The sequence below is a fragment of the Tachysurus fulvidraco genome, chromosome 21, assembly GCF_022655615.1.
Source record: "Tachysurus fulvidraco isolate hzauxx_2018 chromosome 21, HZAU_PFXX_2.0, whole genome shotgun sequence".
NCBI lineage: Eukaryota > Metazoa > Chordata > Actinopteri > Siluriformes > Bagridae > Tachysurus > Tachysurus fulvidraco.
The window spans coordinates 11,166,994-11,193,564 of NC_062538.1; the positions used below are offsets into that span (position 1 = coordinate 11,166,994).

The 26,571-nt window shown below is 40.1% G+C and overlaps 1 protein-coding gene and 1 long non-coding RNA gene across 7 annotated transcripts in view; both read left to right on the forward strand.

Moving 5' to 3' along the window:
• Window positions 1-76: 76 nt before the first annotated feature.
• Window positions 77-928, forward strand: LOC113638662. The gene is made up of 2 exons (XR_003439644.2): window positions 77-235; window positions 343-928. It is a non-coding gene; the product is annotated as an uncharacterized LOC113638662 (long non-coding RNA).
• A 5,051-nt stretch (window positions 929-5,979) lies between these two features.
• The window catches only part of tnksa (tankyrase, TRF1-interacting ankyrin-related ADP-ribose polymerase a), an 88,378-nt gene continuing 67,786 nt past the window's right edge, over window positions 5,980-26,571 (forward strand). For 2 of the 6 annotated variants that reach the window (XM_027140036.2, XM_027140034.2), the window contains exons 1-3: window positions 5,981-6,495; window positions 8,128-8,352; window positions 15,674-15,769. In XM_027140036.2, coding sequence (XP_026995837.1) covers window positions 6,045-6,495; window positions 8,128-8,352; window positions 15,674-15,769 — 772 coding nt within the window. In that variant the 5' untranslated portion in view covers window positions 5,981-6,044. Of the gene's footprint in view, window positions 6,496-8,127; window positions 8,353-15,673; window positions 15,770-26,571 lie in introns of all 6 variants that reach the window. The other 4 variants (XM_027140035.2, XM_047805919.1, XM_027140033.2 and 1 more) reach the window with 3 other exon arrangements.

Here is a 26,571-nt window from a genome sequence, read left to right on the forward strand (position 1 = left end):
AAACAGTGAAGGGGAGAGGTCCAGTACTACATCCAGATCCTGGGTGTTTCCTGGTTTAAACTCCGAATGGCCTGCGGGAAGAAGCTTCTCCTCATTCTCTCTGTGTTTGCTTTCAAGGAGCAGAAGCGTTTCTCTGAACACAACAAAGAAAAGAGTCCATTGTTGAGATGGGTGAGATCTTTTACAATCTTCCTGGCCCTGGTCCGGCACCACTTGCTTTACATAACATAATACAGTTACGTATTAACATAATACATAATACAGTTTATAGTAATGTTCAATTCAATTAAATTCAAATTTATTTGTAGAGGGATTTTAACAATGGACATTGTCTCAATGCAGGTTTACAGATCATTTGAAATATTACAAAAAGTACATAAATTGAATCCAACTCAAGCTGGCACAATCTCTGGATTATACGAGATGGAATAAAAAGAGAAGCAAGTGGAGAGAAATTAGCATAGCTGCTGTTCATAATAATAACCAGAACTGGATAATAATTTCTATGTACTGAAGCACACAGTTATAGAATGTATTATGTGTATGCCTGGCTAAAGAGATATATCTTTAATCTACATTTAACCTGGGAGAGTGTGTCTGAGCCGTGAACAATGTAATGTGCTCGTTCTAATAGGTTTTCGTTTAGTACAACTTATTCACAGGAACTTGTATGGAAGAAGCTTGATGTGATTCATTCTAATAATAAATAGATTTAAAAAAATGTTATTTAACATGATTGATATGGTGATAATTTGTATTTTTTATGAGTATTTTTGTCTGATGTGGAAATGACATGTTTTAACTGCTGTTACATAAGTAAAAAAAGGAACTATGTTTTGTTGACATTCCACAACAATACATGCTATAAACTATAAACACATATAAAATATGACGTTCTGCTTTTCAATAAAAAAAAATTCATTTTGCATGACAGAGTATTTTCTCTAATTTTAATCTCTACTCTTTTTTTTCCTCATAATGAATCACTATTATTGTCACACACCAATCAATTAAGACAATTAAATTTTATAGCATTAATAAAAATGGAAATCTTTAGAACTTATTAACTGCTCAGTTGCAGATTATATCACGACATAAATTAATGCTTTATTAAAGGTAAGGGAAGGAAAAGCAGTAATAATTACAGACAATGCTAATATTACCTGTAAAGCCTATTTATGTGTTGGTACGCACTTATTTAGAGTGATTGACTTTTCTCATTATATTAGATCTAGTTTGTTTTTACACAGTAAAGTCATTTCTTACTATGTTTAATGATAAATATTTTCCCTTTCACTTATATGTATTCCTTGATCAGATCACATTTAGGATATTTGAACTAAGGTCATGTATGGAAAAAGAAAAAACAAACAAACTTAGACTGGTAGTAGACATTGAAAAATCAATCTGTGTCTAACGATAGATTTTAGTACCAGGATCAGAAGATTCTTATTTAAATGTAGGCCTAGACCCAGACCTTTAACTTTCTCTAGCTGTATAGAGAACAGGAATGACCTCTCGGTTTTTCTTTACCACCTAAAATACCCAGTGTCTGGCCATAGGCATGTGGTATTTAGGGTATAGGTTAGGCAGAAGTAGAATCTTGTTGCACTCTGACCTGACTGACAAGAAATGGAAACACACAAGGACCTGTCACCTATAAGAACTTTATATATTACCACAGCTTAAAATAGGACTTCTGTATAGGTCTAATATGTATGTATACATAAAGTGTGAGCTGGAAACTCTCCTCTGTTTTTTGATATAAGCACAATCTTAATTCAATAAATTTGAGAAAACATGTTTTTGAGAGTCATGTTTACACACACAGCAGCGGATAAAGGTCAGGTTTCTTTCAGTCAACATGCTTTCTACATAAATATAGGATAGCATATATAATATGAATACGGAAAAGATACATATCTAATCAGTCTATTATGTGGGAGCAGCACAATGCAAAAATCTTCCGGATTGACTATCTGTGGCATGGTTGTTGCTGCCAGATTGGCTGGATTGAGTATTTTAGAAACTGCTGATCTTCTGAGATTTTCTGCACACAACAGTCTCTAACGTTAACACAAAATGATGGGGAAAAAACATATTTTGAGGATCTGCAGACTGAAACACTTATGGTTATATAACTTACTGTTCAGACATCTCTTACTGCTGACAGAAATTACTATAGTAATTCATATAATCAGTCTTTACAATCATGGTGAGCAGAAAAGCATCTCAGCACACACATCAAACCTTGAGGTGTTTTTTTCTTTTCCCACAGGATCCCAAGCTTTCAAGTTCAATCCACTACATAATAATAAATAAAATGCAGATTTTTTTCTGATTTCCTTCAGAGTTTCTGGTTTCCTTAGACCTCCCAAAAATATACAAGCAGGTAGGTTGGCTAAGACAAATAGCCTCAGGGTGCCAGTAATGCACCCATGTGATGCCATATTCTCAGTTTAAGCTTTTAATCCAAAGTGACCCTGATGAGAATAAGAATTGAAAGTAAATGAGTGTGACAACATACTGTGTGTTTGTGTGTGTGTGTCCTGTGATATACAGTGGCTTTCATGAACAAGCATCATGCACCCCTTCGAACATTTCTACAATATACAGTGTTACATCCTGCATCTGAAATGGATTTAATTGGGATTATAGATCAAGGGGAAATTAGGATTATAGTTTAAACTATAGACCATAATATATTTAAGTAGTAGAAAAAATCAGTAAACTACAAAATCACTTCATCAGCAGCTCCGTTGCTATGAACCCCCTCAGATGCAAAATTAATAAATGTTATCATTTCACTGAACACTGGTATGTTTAGCGTCTTTACTTTTAGAATTTAGTTTGTACAACATGGCCATCCCATCAAGGTAATTTGTGTGGTGAAGTCGTGCTGATGTTTATCGACAGTGTAGACAGGAAGTGATTTTCAGTTATCTATCCCATTATTGATACCTACATTAGTGTTTGGCTGTGATAATCCTTACCCCTGGATCAATAATCTATCTATCTATCTATCTATCTATCTATCTATCTATCTATCTATCTATCTATCTATCTATCTATCTATCTATCTAGATTTGGAGAGGACTTGATTTTATGCCAACGTTTGCTTTAAAATATGATTGAATTTAAAACGATCTACGCAAGTCAAAGGATCTCATAAGAATCTTTCTTGGTAAGATTCTTTGACGAAACGCTTTTGTGTAGAGTGTGTTTTTATCAGCCAACACAAACCCTGATAAATGTCATGTCAATACAGCTGTTACATAATGATTTGGACTGCAGATAAATTATGAAGGTGACTGAAACCATTTACCATTGACCCACATCCGAGCAGATAAACAAATATTTATCAAGAAAATTTTGCTCTGGATATTAGTGCATATTTCATCATTTATCAGAGAAAACTGCTGGCAGAAACCAGCTGTGCTACATTGGTCAATATTTGGTCAGGGAGAGATAGTTTGCCTAATGAAGTTCAAGGAAACAAATGATATTTTACAAATAGCTCCTAGCCAAAAACAACCAGAGACTTTGACCTTTTTGCCTGTACATATGCTCCTATAAATAGTAAGCCTTTGCTGGGAAGATCTTTTAAAACATGCCGAGTTGATAAACTGTGGGGTGACTTTTTGATAACAATGCACGGAAATGGAGTAAAATAGTTTTAGTTCAAGTTTTCTAGATACATATATAATTACTATAAAATCACTGAAGTGTCTTCTTTGAAAAACAAGAAACACTTGTTTTAACAAGTAATTAATGTAATTACTGTAATTACAAACCAGAAATATACTCTACCGTGACACTGAAAAGATATTTACTGATGAGTGAATGAGTAATTTTCTGATAAGATTCTTCCTGATAGAAGATCACCAGTATCTGAAATACTTAAACCAGCACACCAGACACCAACAAGCATTCCAAGGTCAAAGTCAGTGCCATCACATTTCCCCCAGTTTATCTCGTTTATTTATATTAATTTAGTTGGCTAATGCTTTTATCTAAATTCATTTACATTTGAAGGTTAAGGGTCCTCCTCCAAGGACCTGGTTTATCAGAATTAGGATTGCTATGGTTGACTATATTACCCATCATCCCCTGCACATCAGATGACTCTGCATGTCACATGTATCACTGAACACTCACACCTGTTGTGTTTCCTCTATTCAGCAACCCTATTTAAAGTTCTGGTTTCTGTGTATGCCGTTTAAAAGCTTTTGTTGATGTTGTGTTTGGTTTGCCGCATTGCCTTTCATAGCCTTGCTCTTAGTCTGTATGTTTTGCTATTTTGGTTTGTACTTGCATCCATCAGCTCTGAGAATACCTGACAAGGATTAAAGTTCTCAACTTTCTAGTTAGTGCCCATGGCTCAAATGATTAAGCAAACACTGTTTCAATTATAGCTAGAGTGAATCAGCTACGGGTTTAAATGCAATAAATTGACATTTTTAGGAGATGTTCAGGAGCTCCATTGAGACTAGATTAGATTTTCCATGATCATGTAGTACCATCGTCTGACCAACAGGGGTCGCATATTCCATAGTCAGTATGTTTACATGCAAATAATCCTTTAGTAATCGTACTGAAAGTCTTTATGTAAACATATCGATCATTCTGAGTTGAGGTGAATTAATTTTTGATCCCTTTGAAATGGGGTGGTGTAGATTTTACATAATAAATATACCATATACCATTTAACATAATGCACAAGACACCATTTTGCTTACCTAGGAGATTCATTTGCACACCTAGTTAAATGTACCTGCTACATAAGGACCTTTTTGGTGGTATATTTGCTGAGAGTAACCCATCTGTTACTGCGCACTCAGTAAATCAATGGAAACACCATCATTACAGGTCACTAACATTAGTGTTTAGCATGTTGGTATGCAATGTGTACATGTATTAGAAACAGAAGCACATGAAAAATTTAAAAATAAATAGAAAAATAACTAAATTGTATGTAGACTCGTGCTATAGATGGTACAATGGAATAGAATAGAATGAGATGCAGGGATGCACTAAAATGGAAATGGTTGCCTGGGGGAAGAAACTGTTCTTGTGCCTGGTTGTGCTGGGCTCTGTAGCACCGGCCAGATGGTAAAAGTTCAAAAATTGGATGTGACTTGGATGTGAGGGTGAAAATTCAGAGTGATTTTCTGAGCCCTTTTCCTCCCTCTGCATATATACAGTTCATGAAGGGTGGGCAGGGGAACAGCAATGATTGTTCTCTGTAGTCTTCTGATGTCTTCTGATGTCTGATTTTTGTAGCTGAGCCAAACCAGACAGTTATTGAAGTGCACAGAACAGATTCAGTGACGGCTGAGTAGAACTGTATCGGCAGCTCCTGTGGCAGGTTAAACTTCCTCAACTGGCTAAGGAAGTACACCCTTTGTTGGGCCTTTTTAACAGTGGTGTCAATGTGAGTGTCCCACTTCAGGTCCTGGGAGATGGTGGAGCCCAGGAACTTAAATGCTTTCACTGCAGATACAGCGTTTTCCATGATGGTGAGTGTGGGGAGTACAGAGGGGTTTCTCCTGTAGTCCACAATCATCTCCACTGTTTTGAGCGTATCAAGCTCCAAGGTGTTGTGACAGCACCAGACAGCCAGCTCTTAAACCGCCTGTCTGTAGGCAGAATCGTCTCCGTCTTTGATATTATCATGTATTATACTTTATCGCAGGTGTTCTTTTCTTCCTCAGTTAGTATTTTGATGAAATGCTGTGACTGATCATTTTTCACACTTTGTTTACTTTTATCTATTTATTTTATGGAAATGAATCTATAGCTCCATCTGGTCATTTAGCTATTTGTCCATGAAAAGAGCTGACTTGGCAACCTCTAATGTAGTCATACCATGCCACAGCCTCACAGAGGAATTGTTTTTTCCTCTTTAATTGTCACCTTCTGTATTTGTTGTGTATTACATGGCGCCAAATGAAATTTGAAACCGGAAGTTGGCCCCGAAATTCGCCGGAAGTTCCTTTCAGAGCTTGTTGTTTTTGTTGCTAGTAGAGGGATTGTGGTGAAAAATGGCGACGTCTCGTCGCGCTTCACAACAGCAACACCAGAACTTATCTTCACCTCCGCGTATTGCCTCAACTTCTCTCACTCCTCCTGGATCCCCTCCGGGTGCCGGCGTCCTGAACATATCACCTCCAGCCGGAGGCGAACCAGACGGTGCCGGAGATGCGGACCCAAGCGCGGCCTCCTCCCCCACTCCGCTACGCAGCGCTAGCAGCACTAGCAGTAGCAGCACTAGCACTAGCAGTGCTAGCTCCCCGAGCACCACGGGAGGCTCTAGCCCTGGTTCAGCCAGCACGAGCCCGGGTGGCGGCTGCGCGAGTAGCGGCGCTTTTCGGGAGTTGTTCGAGGCCTGCAGAAATGGAGACGTGTCTAGGGTGAAACGGTTGGTGGATTCGGTTAACGTTAACTCTAAGGACATGGCAGGGCGCAAATCAACTCCACTGCACTTTGCTGCAGGTAAATTATGTTACCCGGTACCTTTTTTTCTGCTAAATACTCAGCTAGTTAGCTAGCTAACCTTAGCTAACTGAAGTAGCTTAGTTTAGCTAACTGAAGTAGGCAGCTGGTTAGGACCCAAACAGCTGAGATTTAATTAACACGGACCATTTCTAAAACAACGTTAACATACTAACAAGCAACTTTCTCTGGCCTGTTCAGAGCAAGGACGAATGATTGATTGCTCGGTTACTAAAAGTTTACGTCAGTGGTGTTATTACTAAATGTTATTTATTTATTTGTACTAATCCAAGGGGCGTGGACACATGCAGGCTGCTGCCACCATTGGAATAAGTTTTGCCAATTCAACAAAAGTACAAAAGCATCACTTCTGTCCAGTTCACTCAGATTTAATCATGTTGATTTAAATTATTTTCACTAAAATGGACAGTATTCCATCTAAGGGAGTTTCATGGGGAATAAATACAAACAATCGTGATATTAATATTAGAACTGTTTCTTATGTTCTGTAAAGCTGATTGTTAAAAGCACTACACAAATAAACTTGAACTGAAAAGTATTCTATAACCATCTAGTTCCAACTCAACCTTTTGTCATCTCACATCTAATGCCCCGTCCCTGAAGTCACATCTTTTTCAAATCATAGATTTTACTTCTTTGTTTAAAACACAGTCCGGTTCACACACAGTGATTGTTCAGTGTAAATGGGTCTATTTAAACACATTGATAAAATTGATTTATATACATTTATCATTATATATATATACATATTTAATTTTTCAAAAATGACTGTAATTCCGATTAGTATCTAATCATCTGTAATTATAATGAGCATTTTAAACTCAGTAAGACATCGTTACACCGGAGAAAGTCCACTGTAAAGCTACACATCTGTGATTTTACATGCAAACGTTTTGTTCTGCGCAGACGCACACAGTTTTTGTTCATTTTCCATACAGCTCGAGAATTTGCAGTGAAGTTTTTGAGTGTGAAGTATTGAATTTCTTATTGAAAGTTTAGAAGAATGTGAAAGTTATAGTGATGACTGTGGTTTTATTTACTTAGTTGGTAAACCATGTAAACATGCATTTTATCATATGAAAATGCATTTATGATCCATGTTTGATGGTCTTACAGAAAAAGAACAAATCTCATTCATATTGTTTGTTTATATGTCAGATTAATCGAAACATAAATGTTTTATTGCCCATGCTACAAGGCCTTTGAATCATCCTCTTTGATTTACTGTTTAGAAAGCGTTTCAGAGGCTTTGAGAAGGATGAAGGCCATGTATTGTTTTCTTTTAAGTGCTCCTATTAACAGTTTCTCTGCAGGCTTGCACCACTGCTTCATATTGAAGACCTTTGTGTGTGTCCACAGCACTGTACCCTGCATTTATCTTTTAATGACCATGATTGCCTTTAGTGCTTTGATCAGCAACCGATCCCTTTCTTTTTAACCAGCAAACTAACATTTACTGTTGCTGTGGGCTGTTACCATGGTAACCTAGTTAGGCTCATGCCTAGGGCACCCCCTGAGAAACTACCACCGCTATAATCATGTGCAACTTAGGCAGTGTACGTATTATCTAATCCTCCCGTGTCCGGATTTAAACGCATGTGGTTCCTTCAGGTTTTGGAAGGAAGGACGTGGTGGAGCATCTTCTGCAGACTGGAGCAAACGTGCACGCCCGTGACGATGGCGGTCTGATCCCTCTCCACAACGCCTGCTCGTTTGGCCACGCCGAGGTGGTGAGCTTGCTGCTGTGCCAGGGAGCCGACCCCAATGCCAGAGATAACTGGAACTACACGCCACTCCATGAGGCTGCCATCAAAGGCAAAATCGACGTGTGTATAGGTAAAAGACTTTATTACTAACTTGAGCAAATGCAATGTCCACCATACCCCAACTGTATTATATCAGCCAAAATCGTGTTTGTTGTTTGGTTTGCTGTTGTTGTGATGCGCTAGAGCTGTGAGGCTAAAATAGCTAACATAGAAGTGAAGCTGGTAGCCTCCAGTTTACACAAAACATTGTGTATATTTTGTTTAGAGAACGGTCAGTTCTTTAAGGCTTTAATGCGGCAAGTAGCTGCTGCTTTATCGTCACCGTGCAACTGCTAATGCAAAATGTTCTGAGTGCTTTTTTCTTTTCTTTTTTAATGTTGAGTCCAATCACGTTGGCAGGCAAGTGAGAGACCAAATATGCCAGTTTATTTTTAGGACAATACAAAATCCTGTTAATGGGTGAATATGCAGCAATAAAACATATTTTACTGCCATTATTCTAACATTGCACTGTAAATCTAAATAAAATTGAGATATGCTGCCTCAAGCAAATACAGCAAAGGTGAACATTCTGCTCCTCACCAGAGTTACACCAACCTTTATTTCATCTGCCACACTGCTGATGATGATGCATGTAATTTAGAAAGGTTACTTATCTGTTACTAGCTGGTGGTGTTATGCTTACTGTGTGCACATCATCTGAGAATCGTTTTCATATCAGCACAAAAAGACATCAGCCAGGGATTTTTCTGTAGGAAAAAACAAGTGTGAAAGCAACATAAAGCAGTTTCTTGTTCTGAAGCTGTACGTTGTTTCTCGGATATTTTTATATTTATAAAATAAAAAACATGCACGTGACCGTACATGCTTATTCTTTATCATTTTCATGTACAAAATCATGTTAACTAACTACATGTGTCTTGCAGGTAATATCAGATTTAAATAGCTTTCTAGGACATAGCATATTATCCAGATAATGAGAGAGAGTATTATTGTTTTTTTGCCCTTTAGGAGGTATTAAACATCAGGGTGCCATATTAGATTATTTTTGTTTTACCCTGATAGTTCCATGCACGCTGTACTTTATTTTACTCCTGAAGCGACAGAATGTACACTGCTATTAGCTCGGTGCTAAAATAAGACCCTGTTGGTAAACTAAATGAAAATGACTTGAAGAACATCAGTTATGAGGCTTCAGCATTGAACATCACTGTGTAATGGCTTACTTCATTAAGGCAGAAGGGATTCAGGTTCGACAGAGAATTACAAAGCAGAACTCCAGCAACACAACAAGGATAACACTGTTCTACTCCACCACTCGGGCCGTGGAAGTCATTTTGGGACGTAATTAATGCGGCATACACAACAAAGCAACTGTGTATTGATTTTTTTCCCTCCTCCTTTTCTAACAGGCAGAATTTAAGGCATGTGGCTTATAGTCCAAGTAATACGGTACTTAACAAAACTGTCCCACTACGTACAGGAGATGTATGGCTTTAATTTTTCGCCGTTTTGCTTGAGGAGCAGTTTTCAATAAGGGTTAACCATGTGTCATTTTTCTTGATTAGCACCGCTCACGGTGTTACACACTGCTCTGAAAATTAATCACCTCTTACTGCTCTGTGTTCACTGTGTTTTTAAAATAGTTTCTGTAGGTCATGAGTCCACTTCTCATTTTAGACTTAGGAGAACTCTCTCTCTCTCTCTCTCTCTCTCTGCTTTTCTTCTCTCTCTCTCTCTGCTTTCTCTCTCTCTCTCTGCTTCCCCCTCTCTGCTTTCTATCTCTCTCTCTCTCTCTCTCTCTCTCTCTCTCTCTGCTTCCCCCCTCTCTGCTTTCTCTCTCTCTGCTTCCCCCCCCCCCGCTTTTTCAGCAGTTATCAGTACATTTGTGTGCATTCGTGTTAACATTTGTAACATGACATTTCTATTTAACAATAATATTTTTTTGCAAACATTTCTTTATAAAGAATATTTCATATCACATACAGTGCATGTACTTATAGGTGCTATAGTATGTATGTCCTTCCATGGATTTAAAGCATCCTATTTGTTGTTGCTATGCGGTTAAGCTGTTGCCAAGTGGTTGCTTTGGTATTCCATGTGGTTGTTCGGATGTTTCTAGATGGTTGTTGTAGTACTGTAGGCTCCAATAATATAAATCATTTATTCTGTTTTTTTAATTTTATGTTTCAGAAGGAATATGGTTTATTTTTAAGGTTTTTAAACATTTTTGAACATTGCGTTGAAGTTCTGTTTCTCACTCAGTGTTTTTTGTTTTTCACACCACTCTGTATAAACTCTACAGAGTTTTCAGAGAATTCAGAGACACAACCCTTTTCTCCATGCTGGTGTTTGATGTGAACTCTTACTGAAGCTCAGCAATCATTAACTGTATGATTTGTGTGACTTGTGTTGCTGCCACACGATTGGGTGATTAGAGGACTGCATAAATGTACACATGTTCCTAATAAAGTGACCAGCGAGCGTATACTTTGCTATAGCATATTAATAGGCTGTTACGTTGTCGGTGAGATGGTGGTTGTGGTGGTATTCCAGATCTTTCCTGGGATCAAATAGGCAAATAGTTGTAATAAAGAAAAAAACAAGAAATGTCTGTAGACAGAAAAAAAGATTACATCCATCACCTCCTTCTGAGTATCGAATCTAGTAGTGAATCTGAATACTCATTTCACTTTGTATAGATGTCCCTAAATAGCTTGAACACATTTATTTAAGCTAGCACACAGCTTTAATGTTTAAAAAGCTTTCTGGGTAACCAACATGGGTCCCGGCAGCACACCGGAGTTTGTGTTTGTTCACTGGGTTAGCGTGTGTGTTTCTGATTTGTCCTAATTAGAAGGTAATCACCTGGAGTCATGGCACATTCACTGATTGAGTTTGTAGCCACCGAAGCATGAGGACAAACGCTTTACTTCCTGTTTACAAAGATTAACTGAAGGCAGCTAATCGCAATGTCATGAGATGACATTGATTTACCGAGAGACTGTTAGTCCTATAATAAGGCCACGTATCGAATCCACGCTAATTGTAGACTAATTCAATTCCAGCGCTTTAATTTATTTTGTAATTGTCTGATTTTTACCGCTGAGTTTTATTGCGACTCCAAACTTCGAATAATTAAACGAGTCTCCTGAAATGAAGTGAGATTAGTGGCTTGCAGTTTCTCAGTCAGCCTCCACAGCTCACGGGTTTAGAGATTAATTTTCCATCACACACTGTGCATCCTGGGGAGCGAGAGAAAAAGGGAAGGTAATGAAACAAGATATTACAAATCTGAATATATTCGCCAGCAGAAATATTCCATGTTTGTTTTTAAACTTCCACTCATCAGTCTTTTAATATCTACAAAGTCAGATTCAGCACTCGGACTCATAGATCACTGTCAGCCTGTGAGGAGCTCGTTCATGTTAAGCTTGTTTAATGAGTGCGGTGACTCGGGCTGCTGGCTGACGTCCTGACAAGAAAATTCTAACTTGTTGTCAAACCCTGTACACAACAACGATAAGAGTTGCAGTGCAGTTATGCAGTTTAGGGTAGGATAAGCAATCTCCTGCCGTTGCTAGGGTGTTCCTGGTGGTTGCTAGGAGATTGCTATGGTTTGGTCTTTGTGGTACTCTTCATCTTGGTTGTGGTGCTACAAGGATGTTGCTGTGGCACCCCAGGAGCTTGCTGTTGGATCTCAGACGCTTGTTAGGAGGTTGCTGTGGTGTTCCTGAGCTTTGTGCTTGCAGTCTCGGGTGGTTGCTAAGCAGTTGCAGTGGGGCAGCATGTGGTTATCATTGTGCATGTTTAATATCGGAGTGCTCCGATATCTTCATTATCAGAATCCTCTTCATAATTTTTGTTTACACTAAACACGTGTGCCACTGTTGATTGGTTTAAACACTTCAGCTTATGCTTGATAAAGTAAATCCATTGAAATTGTGACTTATCTGTCAGACCGGGTGCTTCACATACCTCGGATCACTGATGGTAATGAATAAATCATCTTTCTGCTCTGCGCTCATTAGTGTCACCTCCAGTCTCCAGTCCAGAAAGTCTAGTCTACTGCGAGCTGCTGGAAGGGATTTAAAACTTGGACGTTGTTTACTGTCAGTCTTTAGTCTAAAGATGGATGAGGGCGATGGAGGCCATGGCGGTGTTTTTGTGGAAGGACGTGTCAGGGCTGTTAACTGCCCGTGTGATGAACGATTACGGCAGCGACGGCCGTGACACCAACCTCTGACGTAGGAGATGATGCAGAGAGCAGTGAAGCTCTTCCAGTGGGTGTGTGTGCTTGTGTGTGTGTTACCTGCTCATCAGATTTCAGGCCTAATTGGAGGAAAAAGTGATTACATTTTTTTTATTACAAGCCAAATATTGATTCACACATTACAAATTTTTAAGCAAACCAGAAATGTATACATGTGATTGAATGGCTGAGTTTGTAGCTGCTACATTTTTAAGTTATGTAATGTATTCTTAAAACCTGGGAGGTGTGAGTGAATGGGTGGAGCTGTATTCAGTTTCTTTCTGCTTTCTGTAACAATCATCTCTAAGTCCAGGTACATGGAGTTAAAAATGCACTTCACTGTATTACACAGTCTAAAGAAGAGCTATAGCACTCAGTGTATTGTCCTGTTATAGGACTATAATGGCCGTCGTGTAATACAGCCGTATGTGAAGTGGACTGTTTTTGTAAAACTGAAGTATTTTATTTTGTGTTGTGTTTGTATGCTGTGTATGTTTTGCTCTTCACATCGCACTTGAGCAGCTTTGGGCATCACAGTGGCAACATCTACCGAATGACCTGCTTTTGTATTCCTGCTGCTCCTCTCTGTCTTTGTGTGTGTGTGTGTGTGTGGGGTTGGAGGGCGGAGGTTAGCGTGATGCTTCTGATTCTCCACCTAACCCTACAGCTGATGGATAGCCGGGCTGCAGGAGACACGTCTGCGAATTTTAATCATCCCATCTCTGTCATCCTGCACATTCCACTCGACAGCGCATCATCCCAGCACCTTTAAAGCGCTTGTGTATGCGGATGTGCTCCCACAGGCCCTGATTCCCTGTGAGCACGTTCGTTTGACCAATAGGGCCGATGTGCTGCAGCACGTCTTCCACTTTTTTAGCACCGCTCGTATTTCTTCTTTCTTTAAAGCCATGCGTCCTGCTTCAGTAAGGTGTCGTATTTCACGACGCCACCGTCGTTTCTGATTTTTTTTTTGATGCATAACGGACGAGTCGCCAAAGTGCCGGAAGCATCGGTGATAATTTAGAGTGCTAGTTTTTGATAAAAAAAAAAAAAAAAAAAAAAAACACAACATGGAAATGAGGAAGATAGATGTTTTGTCATGGGCAGTGTAGATGTGATTTGAATTAGATGTTGCTTTTTACTCTCTGGAGTTGTTTAGGCAGGAAAGGACCGGGCACTCGGCTGCAGACTAAAAAAAACGGATCTGTGATATTGCAGAAAGTGAAGTGTAGGAAAAGTCTGCAAATCTGAACCATAACAGGAAAAAAAAACTCAGCCAAAAGGGACCAAGCTGTAGAACCACTAATAATCTAATCGTTTATTGATCACTAGCTCTGTGTTTTCTGTGCTTGGGTGATTTTAGTTATTTCTGTGTGTGCTTAATAAAGTTCTCTATCTCTTTTTTCTGACCGGGAAAGTAAAATATTTACGACTGCGTTTTCAGCCCCGCATGGCCCTCAGACGTAGGTTTGACTTGTATTTTGGTTTGTGTAATTATGTGCAGAGTGGAAGCAAACCAAACCGTAAAATGACCACCACGATGAAATGTACAGTGATTCAGGTGAACAGATTAATAGATGTGAATATACCGTGATGGCAAGTGCACACTTTGTGTTTAAAAACCTCTCACACCAAAACCTGTTCTGTTCCGTTCTGCAAAGGGAATCAGAGATGTAGCGCAAAAGTATCTCTTAATACAGCACTGGCAGGAATGATGCTGGTTTTTGTTTCTTTGTTATTTAAAAAAAGAAATAAAAAATATGATCTTCAAGAAATCGTTGTGTATGACTCCAATAATCATAGAAGCGCTGTTATTGTGCTAACATATTATCGTGCCCTCAAATAGATTGACGATTGAGGATGAGTTGTATTCAGGGATGTGCTGCACATGACAGCAGGCGAATTTGATTTCTTCATCTTGGCTGTTTTAGTTGCAGAGCTGAGAATCAAACACTTATCATATAGAGACTCAGAAGATCCTGTTTGTCACACTACACAAGCGCTGTAAGCTGTACGGAGATGATTAAGCTCAGATCCCGTGATGTATGTTACTGGACCTCCGGCCTCTCATACTGTAGAGCTGTACAGTCCGGCTGCATCGCAAAAAATGGCCTTTAGAGGTACGGATCTCAAAATGGACCTCATTATGCACATGGCATTTAAGCAGTCTCTATATGTGCTGGTTATGGGTGATGGTGGGGGGAAAAATGTTGATTAGAGATTTTTATTAGCTTCAAATTGTGACCTGAGAAATAAATGCACACGTGGCTACAGCATCTTTATATGTGAAAGGACTCCCAATCAACACAGAGCACCTCAGCACCACTCGTTACTCTGAATAATCTGATTTTTGTTTTCAAACCTGCCCTGAAATCATTTATCAAGCTAGATACAAGTTAACTTATTTGTAAAATTGTTTCCTGGAGCATTTACACAAGAGTTGGTATAAATGAATGTATAATGTATAGTTTTGTATAGTGATTATTTTGTCATGTCAAGAAACGTCTCCAAAACCTGGATGCATAAAATTGGCATTTAGCTAGGGGCAAGAAATATTTCTGTATTGAAATTGTATGATGTAGCAACAGCGTTGAGGAGACAAGTGATTTCTCTCGAGGCGAGTGTGTGATTCAAGCAAACATTTAAACACTACAAATATCTTGGCTGATGCAGAACATTTGGGGTGAAAGGGGACATTGTGTACAGTTTAAATTGCCTTTAACTAGCAGAGATGTCGAGGTGTGAGTGAGCGAGCGAGTGAGCAAGTATGTTGTTTTCGAGCGGGAGAGAGAGCGTGTGTGTGTGTGTGTGTGTGTGCAGGCAGTTGGAGACTCTGGATGCTGCTTGTGTTGAGCTGTTCACTTGGCAGCGGGAGATTAAAAAGCTGAGAGCGGTGAATCAGCTCGCTTTGTCTTCTGTCTCTCTTGTGCTTGCGTCCCAGAATTCACGTATCCTGGTGCTCCAGTATCATGGGCTTTTCTACTGGCCCTCAGCATAGCGCGTGGTGTGTCGCTTTGTTTGTTGCCCGCGCGCTGTGCAATGTGTGTGCGCGTGTGTGTGAGCGTGATGTCGAGGAGCGCGCTTGGCTCGAGTCTGTGCCTGCCTGAGTTACGCTACTGTCTGTGTTTCCCCTGCACAGTGCTGCTCCAGCACGGCGCCGATGCCAACATCCGCAACACCGACGGCAAATCAGCGCTGGACCTGGCTGAGCCATCCGCCAAAGCCGTGCTCACCGGTGAGTCAACACCGCCAACTGCTCTCTTTCTTCATCTGTCCATCTTTCTTTGTCCTCTGGCTGAGTTTCTCTCAGTCTGTCACTGATTGCTGCTCACTGGCTTGCAAATATTTTGCGGATGAACGCTGTCAGTGTGCATTTGTGCGTGTAGCTTTTCTATTTTCTTGCTCTCTCTCTCACTGATTTTGTAATGATGCTCACTGATGTTTTTCTGGATGCACGCAGCAGGAGTCTGATCTCTCTTTCTCTTGCTCCTCATTGATTGCAGTGATGCTTAATGTTGTTTTTGTTGAACACAGCAAGAGTCTCTCCCTCTCTCTCTCTCTCTCTCTCTCTCTCTCTCTCTCTCTCTCGCTGACACACACACACACACACACACTCACACAAAATACACACCAACCCCCCCTCTCTTTCTCTCTTTCCCTTTTGCATTGTCCCTCCCTCATCCACGTTCTCCCCACGTTTACTCTGAGTTGCATCACATGTCTGCTGTTAGCGGTGGGCAGTAACAGAGCAGTTGTGTGTAGCTGTGTGTACTTCATTGTCGAGATTAGTTAACGTCTTGCATCAACAAGTAGCCTCATTATATGGCAGGCAGTACTGGGTAACACACAGAGGTGGATGCTTTCACTCTAAGGGACATACAATAGACACACATTCATATACAAGCGCACGCGCGCACACACACACACGCACACACTCACACACACACACAGTATGGTACAGTATACATCTGTAACTAAAATAGTATTTTAAGAATTGCTGGTAGTTCTATATGGAAATTTCCTACTTGGGGGTTTTTAGTTTTTATTTAATGCGAGTTAGCCGCCGATGTAATGACTTAAGTATAGTCACACATTCTCTCACCTCAGTGTGGACTTACGTCAGTATGTAGTGGTGCTCTGAACCAGTTCACTTCAAGCCTATTTGTAGCAGAGCTTATATGCATTCAGTGAAGCATCAGGCATGAAAATAAATCATCACCACGTCGTCATTGTCCGTCACTTACCCGTGATTAACCTCACCCTCTTGACACCGAAACAGCGATTCTTCCTATGTGCATGGAGACGTCAGATTGTCGCTAATTATTCGATTTTCTGCCAAAGATGTTCAACAGGAAGCTAATTAGAAAGCGAATTAATGTCTCTGCGGTTTAAACTGAAGTTATAACTCGGAGCTAATGAACATTACAAAGTGATTTAGCAAAGATTTACCTGAGATGAGCTTACAGTAGAATGGATTAGTTTGTGCTTCAATCTTTTATAAACTCATCTGTGTTGCACGAACAAACGGGTAAATATGCTTTCATGAAAATCTCCTTGTGTTCCAGCTGGCTTCAGAACAGTCCTCTTTACTGTTGCCTGCTGTGCAAACTTCAGAAAGGAAGTAAAATGGATATTAGACGCTTCTCCTCCTGAGAAGGCGTGAGAGTGAAAACGCTGCATGGAAAGATTTAATAAGACGCCACACTTGTCAGAGTGAAATCTAAAAGCTGACTGTTAGCACGACCTCCTGAAGGGAAGGAAAATTGTGACATTTTACAACATGAACACGCAGTCGCCCTTGGAAATGAAGTCCTCACTGTCGCCAGGGATCTCACAAGTGCCTCAACTCACTAGGGAGCTGATTGAGGCACACACGTGTATGCTACATAGCTGGTTTGAGCCTCCGTGTTGACTTGCTGAACACGCATCCGACTGTTTAATGTCTGCAAAAAATCCCTCCACAACCTCTTTTGCAAGTTGTGTGTATCATATTAGAAATGTTTTTTTTTTAAAAATTCATTTGAGCAAACACATTTTTTTCACAGCCTCTACTAAAAACCCTCAGATGTTTCTTCTCAGGGAAAATCTGGCAACCTCAGAGACAACACGTTTAATCATCTGATCTGAAATTCATTTAACACCCGCATCAGGCAGCTCTGAGTAGGTTAAAGTTTCCCTGTAAATGTGCTGGAACCTAAGTTGTGTATTCTGTATGTGGTAAATAATGCTGTTCTTCCAGCTGTTCAGTGTTTAGTTTGTGCTGCGCAGATTTAGTCTATGTAGTTACGGTTAAACACACAGCACCGTTTCCTCTCGCTCTATCTGTAAATCCTCTAATTCTTCAGCTAAAAGGAATAACCTGATAACTTTTTTTTGTCAGATTTCCTGCTTTAGCTTCCATAATCTGCGGATAATGTTGACCTGCTATTAACAGACTGCAGTAAAATCTTTACAATAAAAATGCACGTGTGAGGAAAACAAACCTGTATGAGCACCAATACGAAGTGTCCATCAAATCACAGTCTGCCAAAACTGATGACCCAAATCAATAGGCACTCACATGTGCAAACAGCTTATTACTCAAACCAGCACGATGAACAGACAAGAAAAAGAAACATCCAGTCTGTTGCAAACTTTTTCTCAGTCTGTTGTCTCTCTCACATTTCACATTTTCACCTTTCATGCAACTGTTAATGACCTTTATAAATAGCACAAAAACATAAATAGTACATCTGAAAGTGTGTACTAAAAAATATATATTTGAAGTCCTGGCAAAAGCCTGGATCTGTTCTGTTTTTCTTTTTTGACATTCTCTGTCAGGTGAAATAAAATGATCAACTAGATCACACATTTTAAATAAAGACTGGATGTATTGATTTTCTTAAGAATTTTCATGAAACTTCCAGCAAAAAGAACTTTTTTCTTCTTGCTTCTCTCTCTCTCTCTGTCTCTCTGTCTGTCTATCTGCCTATCTTTGTGTGTATTTATTTATGTGTGTGTGTACAGTATGTGGCTGAAGAAAAGCAGCACAAAGCGTGATGCTGCCACCACCGTGCTGCACTGTGGCTATTGTGTTCTGTTGCTGACCTTTTGGAATTGGTCTCATCAGACCATAACACATTTTGCCACATGGTTTGAGGTGATTTAGTTGAGCTTGGATGTTTTTTGGTGAGAAATGACTTCCGTCTAGCCGTCTGTACCGTAGTCAGACCTGAGGAATATGAGCGATCGTCGCCACATGCAGAGAGTAATCAATACTCGTCAGATATTTCTGCAGCTTCTTTAATGTTGCTGACAGCCTCTTCTTGGTGATTTATAATTTTTTCCCTTCTCTTTGTTTTGATGATGGCCTTTGCAGTCTTCCATGGTACATCTGATGCTTTGCGACTACTTTAATACCCCTTTCCTGCTGTCTTTCTTAGCCTTATTAGTAGATGCCATGCATGCATTGTAAGCTCTCTGCAGACCATGGCTTCAGCAGCTGGAACCATCATGTCTAGAAAATCATACAGAAACAGTTGCAGATTATTTGGGCTAATACAGATTTAAGTAGTTCGATTTTAAATATATTCAAATATTTATTTAGGCTTGCTGAATAAAAAAAATGCCCAAAATTGCTCTGCAATCTTGGCCAATTGTGAGAAAATGATGGAGGCATAATTTGTGCAGAAGCTCACATAAATAATACAGATGACTACTTCTGTCTCCTATCAAACGGAAGGTGCTTGAGGGTCGAGGCAGTGCATCACTCACCATGATGGAAAAATCAACTCTGAGCTCCACACGAGTAGTAAATGCATTTAGTGCAGCCTTCATTCAATAAAAGAGTCTGCCATGAACTCAGATAACAAATAGCTCTTGAGAGACTCACTTTCACATTTTGGTGATAATGGAAGAAGAGATGAACTTGTGTGTGTGTGTGTGTGTGTGTGTGTGTGTGTGTGTGTGTGTGTGTGTAAATAACACAAGCCATCCCTTGCCAGCTATTTGAGTACTTCTCATAATTGTTATAGATCCACTTTTCTTATTCCCTGCAGTTTTTGAAGGCACTATAGTGCTGTTGCATGCTCTTGCAGCACTGAAGAAAAGACGACTGTAAATAGGCCCTGGCTACCATTCATCACCACCACCACCACCACCTCACTCTTTACTCTCCGTCACATTTGTGAGATCCCCAAAATGAGAGCTTTAAATCTAAATCACTGTTGCCTGAATCTCTACCGATCGTCCCAGAGACTTTAGACACACAACTTGAAACTGACTGCTATACTTACACAACGGTTTTATTTCTTCCTTCCTTTTTTTTTTTTAAATAGTGTTTTATTTTTTACAGGGATTGTCTGGTCATGTTTTCCAACTCAGAAACTGATTTAGGACTTGACTACTTTAGAATGTTTTGGATGTAACAACCACTTATGGATTAGATTTCCAGCTTCAGTGCCTCTTAAAGATCCACTGCGATCCTGCTGTAGCTCACTAAAGACGAGCTAGTTCCTTCTTAGTTCCTGTGTCATTTGTGCAGATTTTGTAGTAGACTTCCTATTAGAACTGAATATCTGCACTTTTTGACCCGGTATCACAGTTATAGAAGGTAATAGATTATAACCACACTCTCTGCTGTTAGATAAGCATGGCTTCCCCTTTGAGTCTGCTTCCTAAAATTTTTTCCTCACATCATCTCAAGGCGTTTTATTCTTGCCACCATCACCTAGGGATAGATTTAGAATTAGGGATAAATATATAATGCTGGAATTATACCCTGTATTTTCTATATTTCTGTAAAGCTGCTTCGTGATCATATCCATCGATAAAAACGATGTACAAATAAAACCCGTTATTTTTTCCCTCCTTGCAATTACCATTTAAAAACGTTGCAATACATGATTATGAATAAACGCTGCTTGTCGGTGTTGTGCAGACACTCTGGCAAACTCGGACTGTCCTCTGTAAGAGTGTAGACAGACTGACATTTCATATTTTCCACAGATTCTGTAGTTTTAGTTGAAAACATTCCATACAGAATATGCCTCTGAAGTGGTCTGGGCTTCCAGGTGATTATAGTTAATATCACTGCAGCTTTTTATATCAATTGGCTCATCTGCCATGTTATTTAGAAGAAAAAAGAGACTCCTTTAGGCGTATATATTTGAGTGATTAACTCATAAGCCCATAACCGCGTTCTGAGACGTTACATTGCGGAGCTTCTGAAACTCTGCAGGTCTGATAATATAACAGAATGAGAGAAAATGTCAGCGATACTGTGCACAGATGAATAAACGGTTAGAATCACGCAAGATTCAACTGTTTGGCAAAAATATCATGGACCTAAAAATAGCAAAGGACATCTGAAGTATCACGATTACTTAAGTGCTGAGAAGGTGTCAAAAACAGTGGAAAGTAGTTTCTCATCACTAGAACTACAAACAAAAGGCACTTAGACAGTAAATGAATTTCCCGCATTAGCACACAGTATCGGTGTAAAGGACGACAGCTGTAGAAGCTACAGAAAAGCGGCTGCGAACGTGTTCTGAAGCGAAGTGCTGCTAATGTCATTTTCTCTGGCAGCTATGGACTTGTGTTCGATGTGGCACTTACTAATGTAAACTGATTACCTACAGACTCATAAATACATATTGCTTGGAGCGATAGAACACGTCAGTAGGCTGTACACTTAAATTGGGTGTCTGTTTGCATTCATGCTAGGCTAAATAACAGCTTCAACTGGTGCAGCTGCTACAAGTTAAAGCGGGCTTTCCCGTATGCAGTGTGTCTGGCTCATTAAGCAGCCCATTTCTTTCTTCCTAATAAATAACACGCTCCCAAAGCACACAGTAATATGAATTCAGTACTTTAGAGATATTTGGCAAGCTTACAGCACCCTGGATAAATAAACTCCTTCATCCACGTTCACTTCTGGCTGAAAGTCTTGTTTAATTCCCAGCACGCTCGCATTACCTGCCTGTTGCTTTTCCATTATGAGCCACAGTGTGCTCAGTGCAGCTATCCTGGTGTGTGCTGTTTGCTTGCTTTGCGGTTCGTGACACAGCGAAAGCTCCTTGGAAATGCGGCCCATTCGGAGCCAAGTGCGAATGCTTTAGCGAGAGGAAAACTGCTTTTTCGAGTTATCGGCGAACTTGCAGGCTCCTACTCAACCTGTGGCCTGCTGTAATTCAGCCCGATGCTCAACCGGCTTTGTGTACTGTTGTCTGTCAGAAATGAACATCCCTTGTGCTGTACTAAGAGCATGTCGTCATCATTTTGGTTCTTTATCCCAGAAGTTGTAGATTAGTTCTCCTGATCTGTGTTCTTCGGTATTTACTGAACACGTCACAGGATGTGCGTCCCAAATCGCATATTTGCGCACTATACTGTAGCCTTAATAATGTGAGTTGTGTGTGTGAGAAGTGTGCAATGCCGGACACTTCATGCACTCAACACAGCTTTACTTACATAGAGGAATGAGGGGTTGGGCTACCAGGTGTTGCTGGATGAGAAGCAATTCAAGATGGCAAACACTCCAGTGGACAAACCATCTTATTACATGTCTTTACATGAAGTCGTATCTTGTGATTTTTATTTTAAAACATTTCTACCGTTTATACATTAAATTATACAGTGCGCTAATGTATAATATGTCATTTGGGACACAACTAAAGTTTGTAATTAAACTTGGGGTAATCATTGGTCACAGAAGATCTGCAGCTTCTCCTGGGAACACCGGTTGAGTCATCACACACACACACACACACACACACATGTCGAGTTCACACACTTTCTCACACCTCAGGGCATTTTACAGGCACCAGTTACCACCTGCATGTTTATAAGAGAAAGGAGCAAACCAGCAAGGTTTCCCAGTAGAAGCCCACACAGGCACGGGGGGAGAATCCCGATATGAACCGTAAGCTAAGGCTCGTACCAGGGACCCTGGAGCCAGGAGGTCGAAGTGCTGCCTGCTACACCAGCATGTCTTTCACTTTTACATTCGTTAAGTCCAACAGAGAAGAGTTTTCCAAGCTGAAATGCATTATTTGTTTCGATTTGTGGTAGTTGGAGTGAAAAGTCACATACACGTCACATCAGTGCTTTTTTCCTGATTTAGCATTCGATTTAATGAGATTGTCTAATTGCTGCAGCCGCACTGAAACGTGTAACCAACACACAAGTGTCTTTAAATGCTAAACCACACGAATGCCCTTTTTAAAAGTAGTACACTCATTGAAAATAAAAGAAGCGTTCTATGTTAATGCTGTTTGTGTGACCCGATGACGCCGTATCGACTCATCTGCAAGCAGACAGAAACAAGGCTTGTGATCATTTTCCCTACAGGCCTTTTCCCCACTAACAAGACCAGAGCATGGCTTTTACTGGTCCAGCACATGAGCTGTAGTCTTTACTCTGAATGCTGTTATTTTACTTTCCTGTCCCAGCACAGGCTTACAATAAGCTTTGTGCTTACAGATCACATTTGATCTATAAATAACGGCATCCTGCTGGGGTTAGAGGCTTGGTGGTCTGCCTCTTTTCTCTAGATCAGGAGTGAAAACACAGTGAAACGGCTTTAAATAAGGCTTCCAAAATACTGAAAATATCGAATGCCCAAATGGTTATAAAAAGCCCACCAGGAGTCGTTTAGAAAAATGCCACAATTTACCGTTAGTTTAGTTTTGAATAGTCGACACAAGTTCCCTCACACTTCAGGTGGAGGCTAAAGAGAGCAGTGTCTGTTTTATTAAACTCCTTTCTCAGTCCAGCTCTCCACGGTCATCTTCATCTTTCTTCTGAAGAAGTCACATGAAGGAAAATGATCACCGTAGGCGACTGTGTACATTGTACAACGTGTTTAACTGCCTGTCTAGCATGTGTAATTATCCTGAAATAAACTACACGCTTGTATGCATGCTGTCTATGTAGATCTTTGTGTGGTTTGGCAGAGCGTTTTAGAAATACAGTGCACTGAAGTTTTAATGAAGTAACTCTCGCGAGCTAATTGTAGCTAGTTAGCTTCTGTTTTGCTGATAGTTATGGCACGTAGCTACTTCATCTGCTTTCCCATGCTCTGGTCTGTAACAAAGCTTGATCGGGATCTGATTTAGACAGATTGATAGATCATCGAAGTAGATGATGGCCTGGAACAATAACCGTTCTGATGCTTTCTGAAACTTGATTTTTGGAGCTTTGTAGTGTTACTATACTTTGTAACATTGTGACTTTGGATGTCACTTAATTCAGACGGCGTGCTCTTATTCGGCACACCTATGTTTACCCTCTGGTTTCACTATCAGGGATTAAGCAAAGAGCTGATTTATGCTTGTTTCCCTGCACAAGCCTAGCACGCCTTCTGCCTCACACACATGGCCTTCATGTGAAACATGCACAGTGTGCCAGCAGAGATTTCTTGCTTTCTCACATTCTAGTAAAGCCTATAGAGAGAACTGCTGTTTCTTCTGTTTGTGTTTTGCTCAGAAGTGTGAGCTCCAGCACTGACAGACACATGACCCGTGGACGACCCATCGATCTGAGCTGTTTATTCTCTCTGCTGCGCTGGGAGCACTGATGCCTTTTATTCAGCTCAACCTGTACTCGTCTCTTTAGCTATGAATAATGTATATCACACTTAAAGGGCTTTAGCCGCTATATATATATATATATACATTTCTAAAAGTGTGTGTAATATACGGATCATCCCGAAACCTGCGCCGGCAGATCAGCTTAGTCTGATAAACAGCGTACACTCTGTGCTTTTTACCTCAGAAACACTCAAGATGCTTGTATCTGTGACTGGGCACGGTGTGAGACGGGCAAAATTATCAGTGCACTCTTAAAGCGATGTCTCCGTTTTAGCCCCATATCCGTATCCAAAGTTACCTGAATAATGTAAGGAATAAAACAGACTGCACTCGGCTGTTCCAGGAAATCCAGAATCAACAGCAGAGCAGCGGGATAAAGTAGTTACCTTTCCACCTGGATGTTTATTGTTAAAACTGTTAAAATGCTAAAACAGCGAACACTGAAGCAACACGAATGAACGAATGATTATATATTTTTTATCCATTTAGAGCTACACGTAATGCCGTGGTTCCCTCACCAGCCTTTTCCTTTTGATTTCTTGAAGCTTATAAGACAAATAACCTGACAACCTGCCAAAGTTCTCGCATACCACCCCGCTGCTGCGATCCCTCCACTCACTCCCTTCCGGTAGCTGCACGCATCCGATTCAATACACTGATGCTGGCCTACAAAGTCAAAAATGGACCAGCTCCCTCTTACCTCAAAGCCCTCATCACTCCTCGCACTGCACCCCGCAACCTCGGATCTACCAGCACTGCTCCACTGGTTCCACCATCTCTCAGGGTAAGAGGCAAGTATACTACAAGACTCTGTTCTGGCACCCAGGTGGTGGAATGAACTTCCCCTAGAGGTCCGGACAGCTGAGTCACTGGCTATTTTCAAGTGGCGGTTGAAGACCTACTTATTCAGGAAACACTTCAACTAGCACTTCTTTCCCTATCTTTTGCATTTAAAAAAAATAAATAAATACAACCTTTGACACTTTTTCATTGTAACTTTGAACAAATGTTTTAAACTGGTATCTTAAGTATGTAACCTAGTGAACCAACAATGTATTCAATGGTAGAGATTTAAGCACTTATGTACGTCGCTCTGGATAAGGGCGTCTGCCAGATGCTGTAAATGTAAAATAACAAAACAAAAAAAAGCAGCTTGTCATGTTACTAAATTAATCTGCGATGTCTGGAAGTCTTTCGCCATAAAGAAAGCTAAGTTAGTTTAATCCTGAACAAGTGCTGACCCTAGAGAAACATGTTCTTCCAGAAAACAGCACCATATTAATTACACACTTTCTTACAATCTGTTTATGCAGAACATCATCATACAAGCCCGTGTGAAAGAGGCGTCCCTGTAGAAACCCTAATCTAGTTCCAACGAATGCATTAATACACACCTTTTATTTGCAGCTTTTGATCAATCAGATTTGAAAACTTTACAGAACTGGGTAATATAGATTAATGAATTGCATTTATCTTTAGTTTTGTTTTCTTTGAAATAATGAATTCATGCGGCCGGTCTTCTACACGCGTTGACGTCATTGTGTTCATTCTAATGGAATTTGGTGCTTGCTTTGAGTGAAGACACTTTTGTGACACAGCAGAAATCTTTCTCTCATATTTTTCACCTCAGAGCCTGTCATTGTAACATAAAGTGGAATAAAAGCAAACGATTTGGCTCTTATACTGGCTGAGGAATTGGTGCGTGAAAACAATTGTGATTGATATTTTAGCTCTTATCATGCAGCCCAAGTCTGTGGAACATAATTCCATTCCAGGGAAACCACGAAGGAAGTGACACACCGATAACGGAAGGAAAAGACCAAGCAACAACAGAACAAAACCCGAACAAGGAAGAAGCCTGATTAGAAGAGAAAGCACATGTTCCCGATGTTCTCCTAACGAAGCTAATTTATTTTTGCCGACGAAGCATTCAGTGGAGCATTCTAGAGCGAGAGCGTCTCGTCTTAAGCAGCGTTCATTTTAGTTAATTGCTTAGTTTAATGGTATTGAGAGGTCGCTTCGGAAGGAGCCATGTGGATCAATCCTCTTTTCCTGGATGGAAACGTCTTTAATCAGCCTCTCTGTGGCACCGGGAGGATGTGAAGTGCTGTTTATAAACTGTTTGATTATGACTTTAGTTAGAATGAAGAGGATTTCACAGAGCGGTTTGCAGAATTGCTTGTGACTTGTAGGGGCGGTTCCTTTGCTACGCACTAAACTGATTACAATCATGATCAATAGATCTTCCACATATAAACGCACTTCCAGCACATTTACGGTCCATCACTGTGCTGAGTGTTTTTAAATCACAGTTGAAGACATATTTATTCATACAAGCTTTTAACGCGTAGACCCGGTTTCAACTGCTATTTTATGTTTCATTGTGTTCTTATTGATTTTATTTATTTTGTTTTTTATTGTTGTTTTACTGGAAAGCACCTTGTGCTCCTTTTGGCTGTTGTAAGGT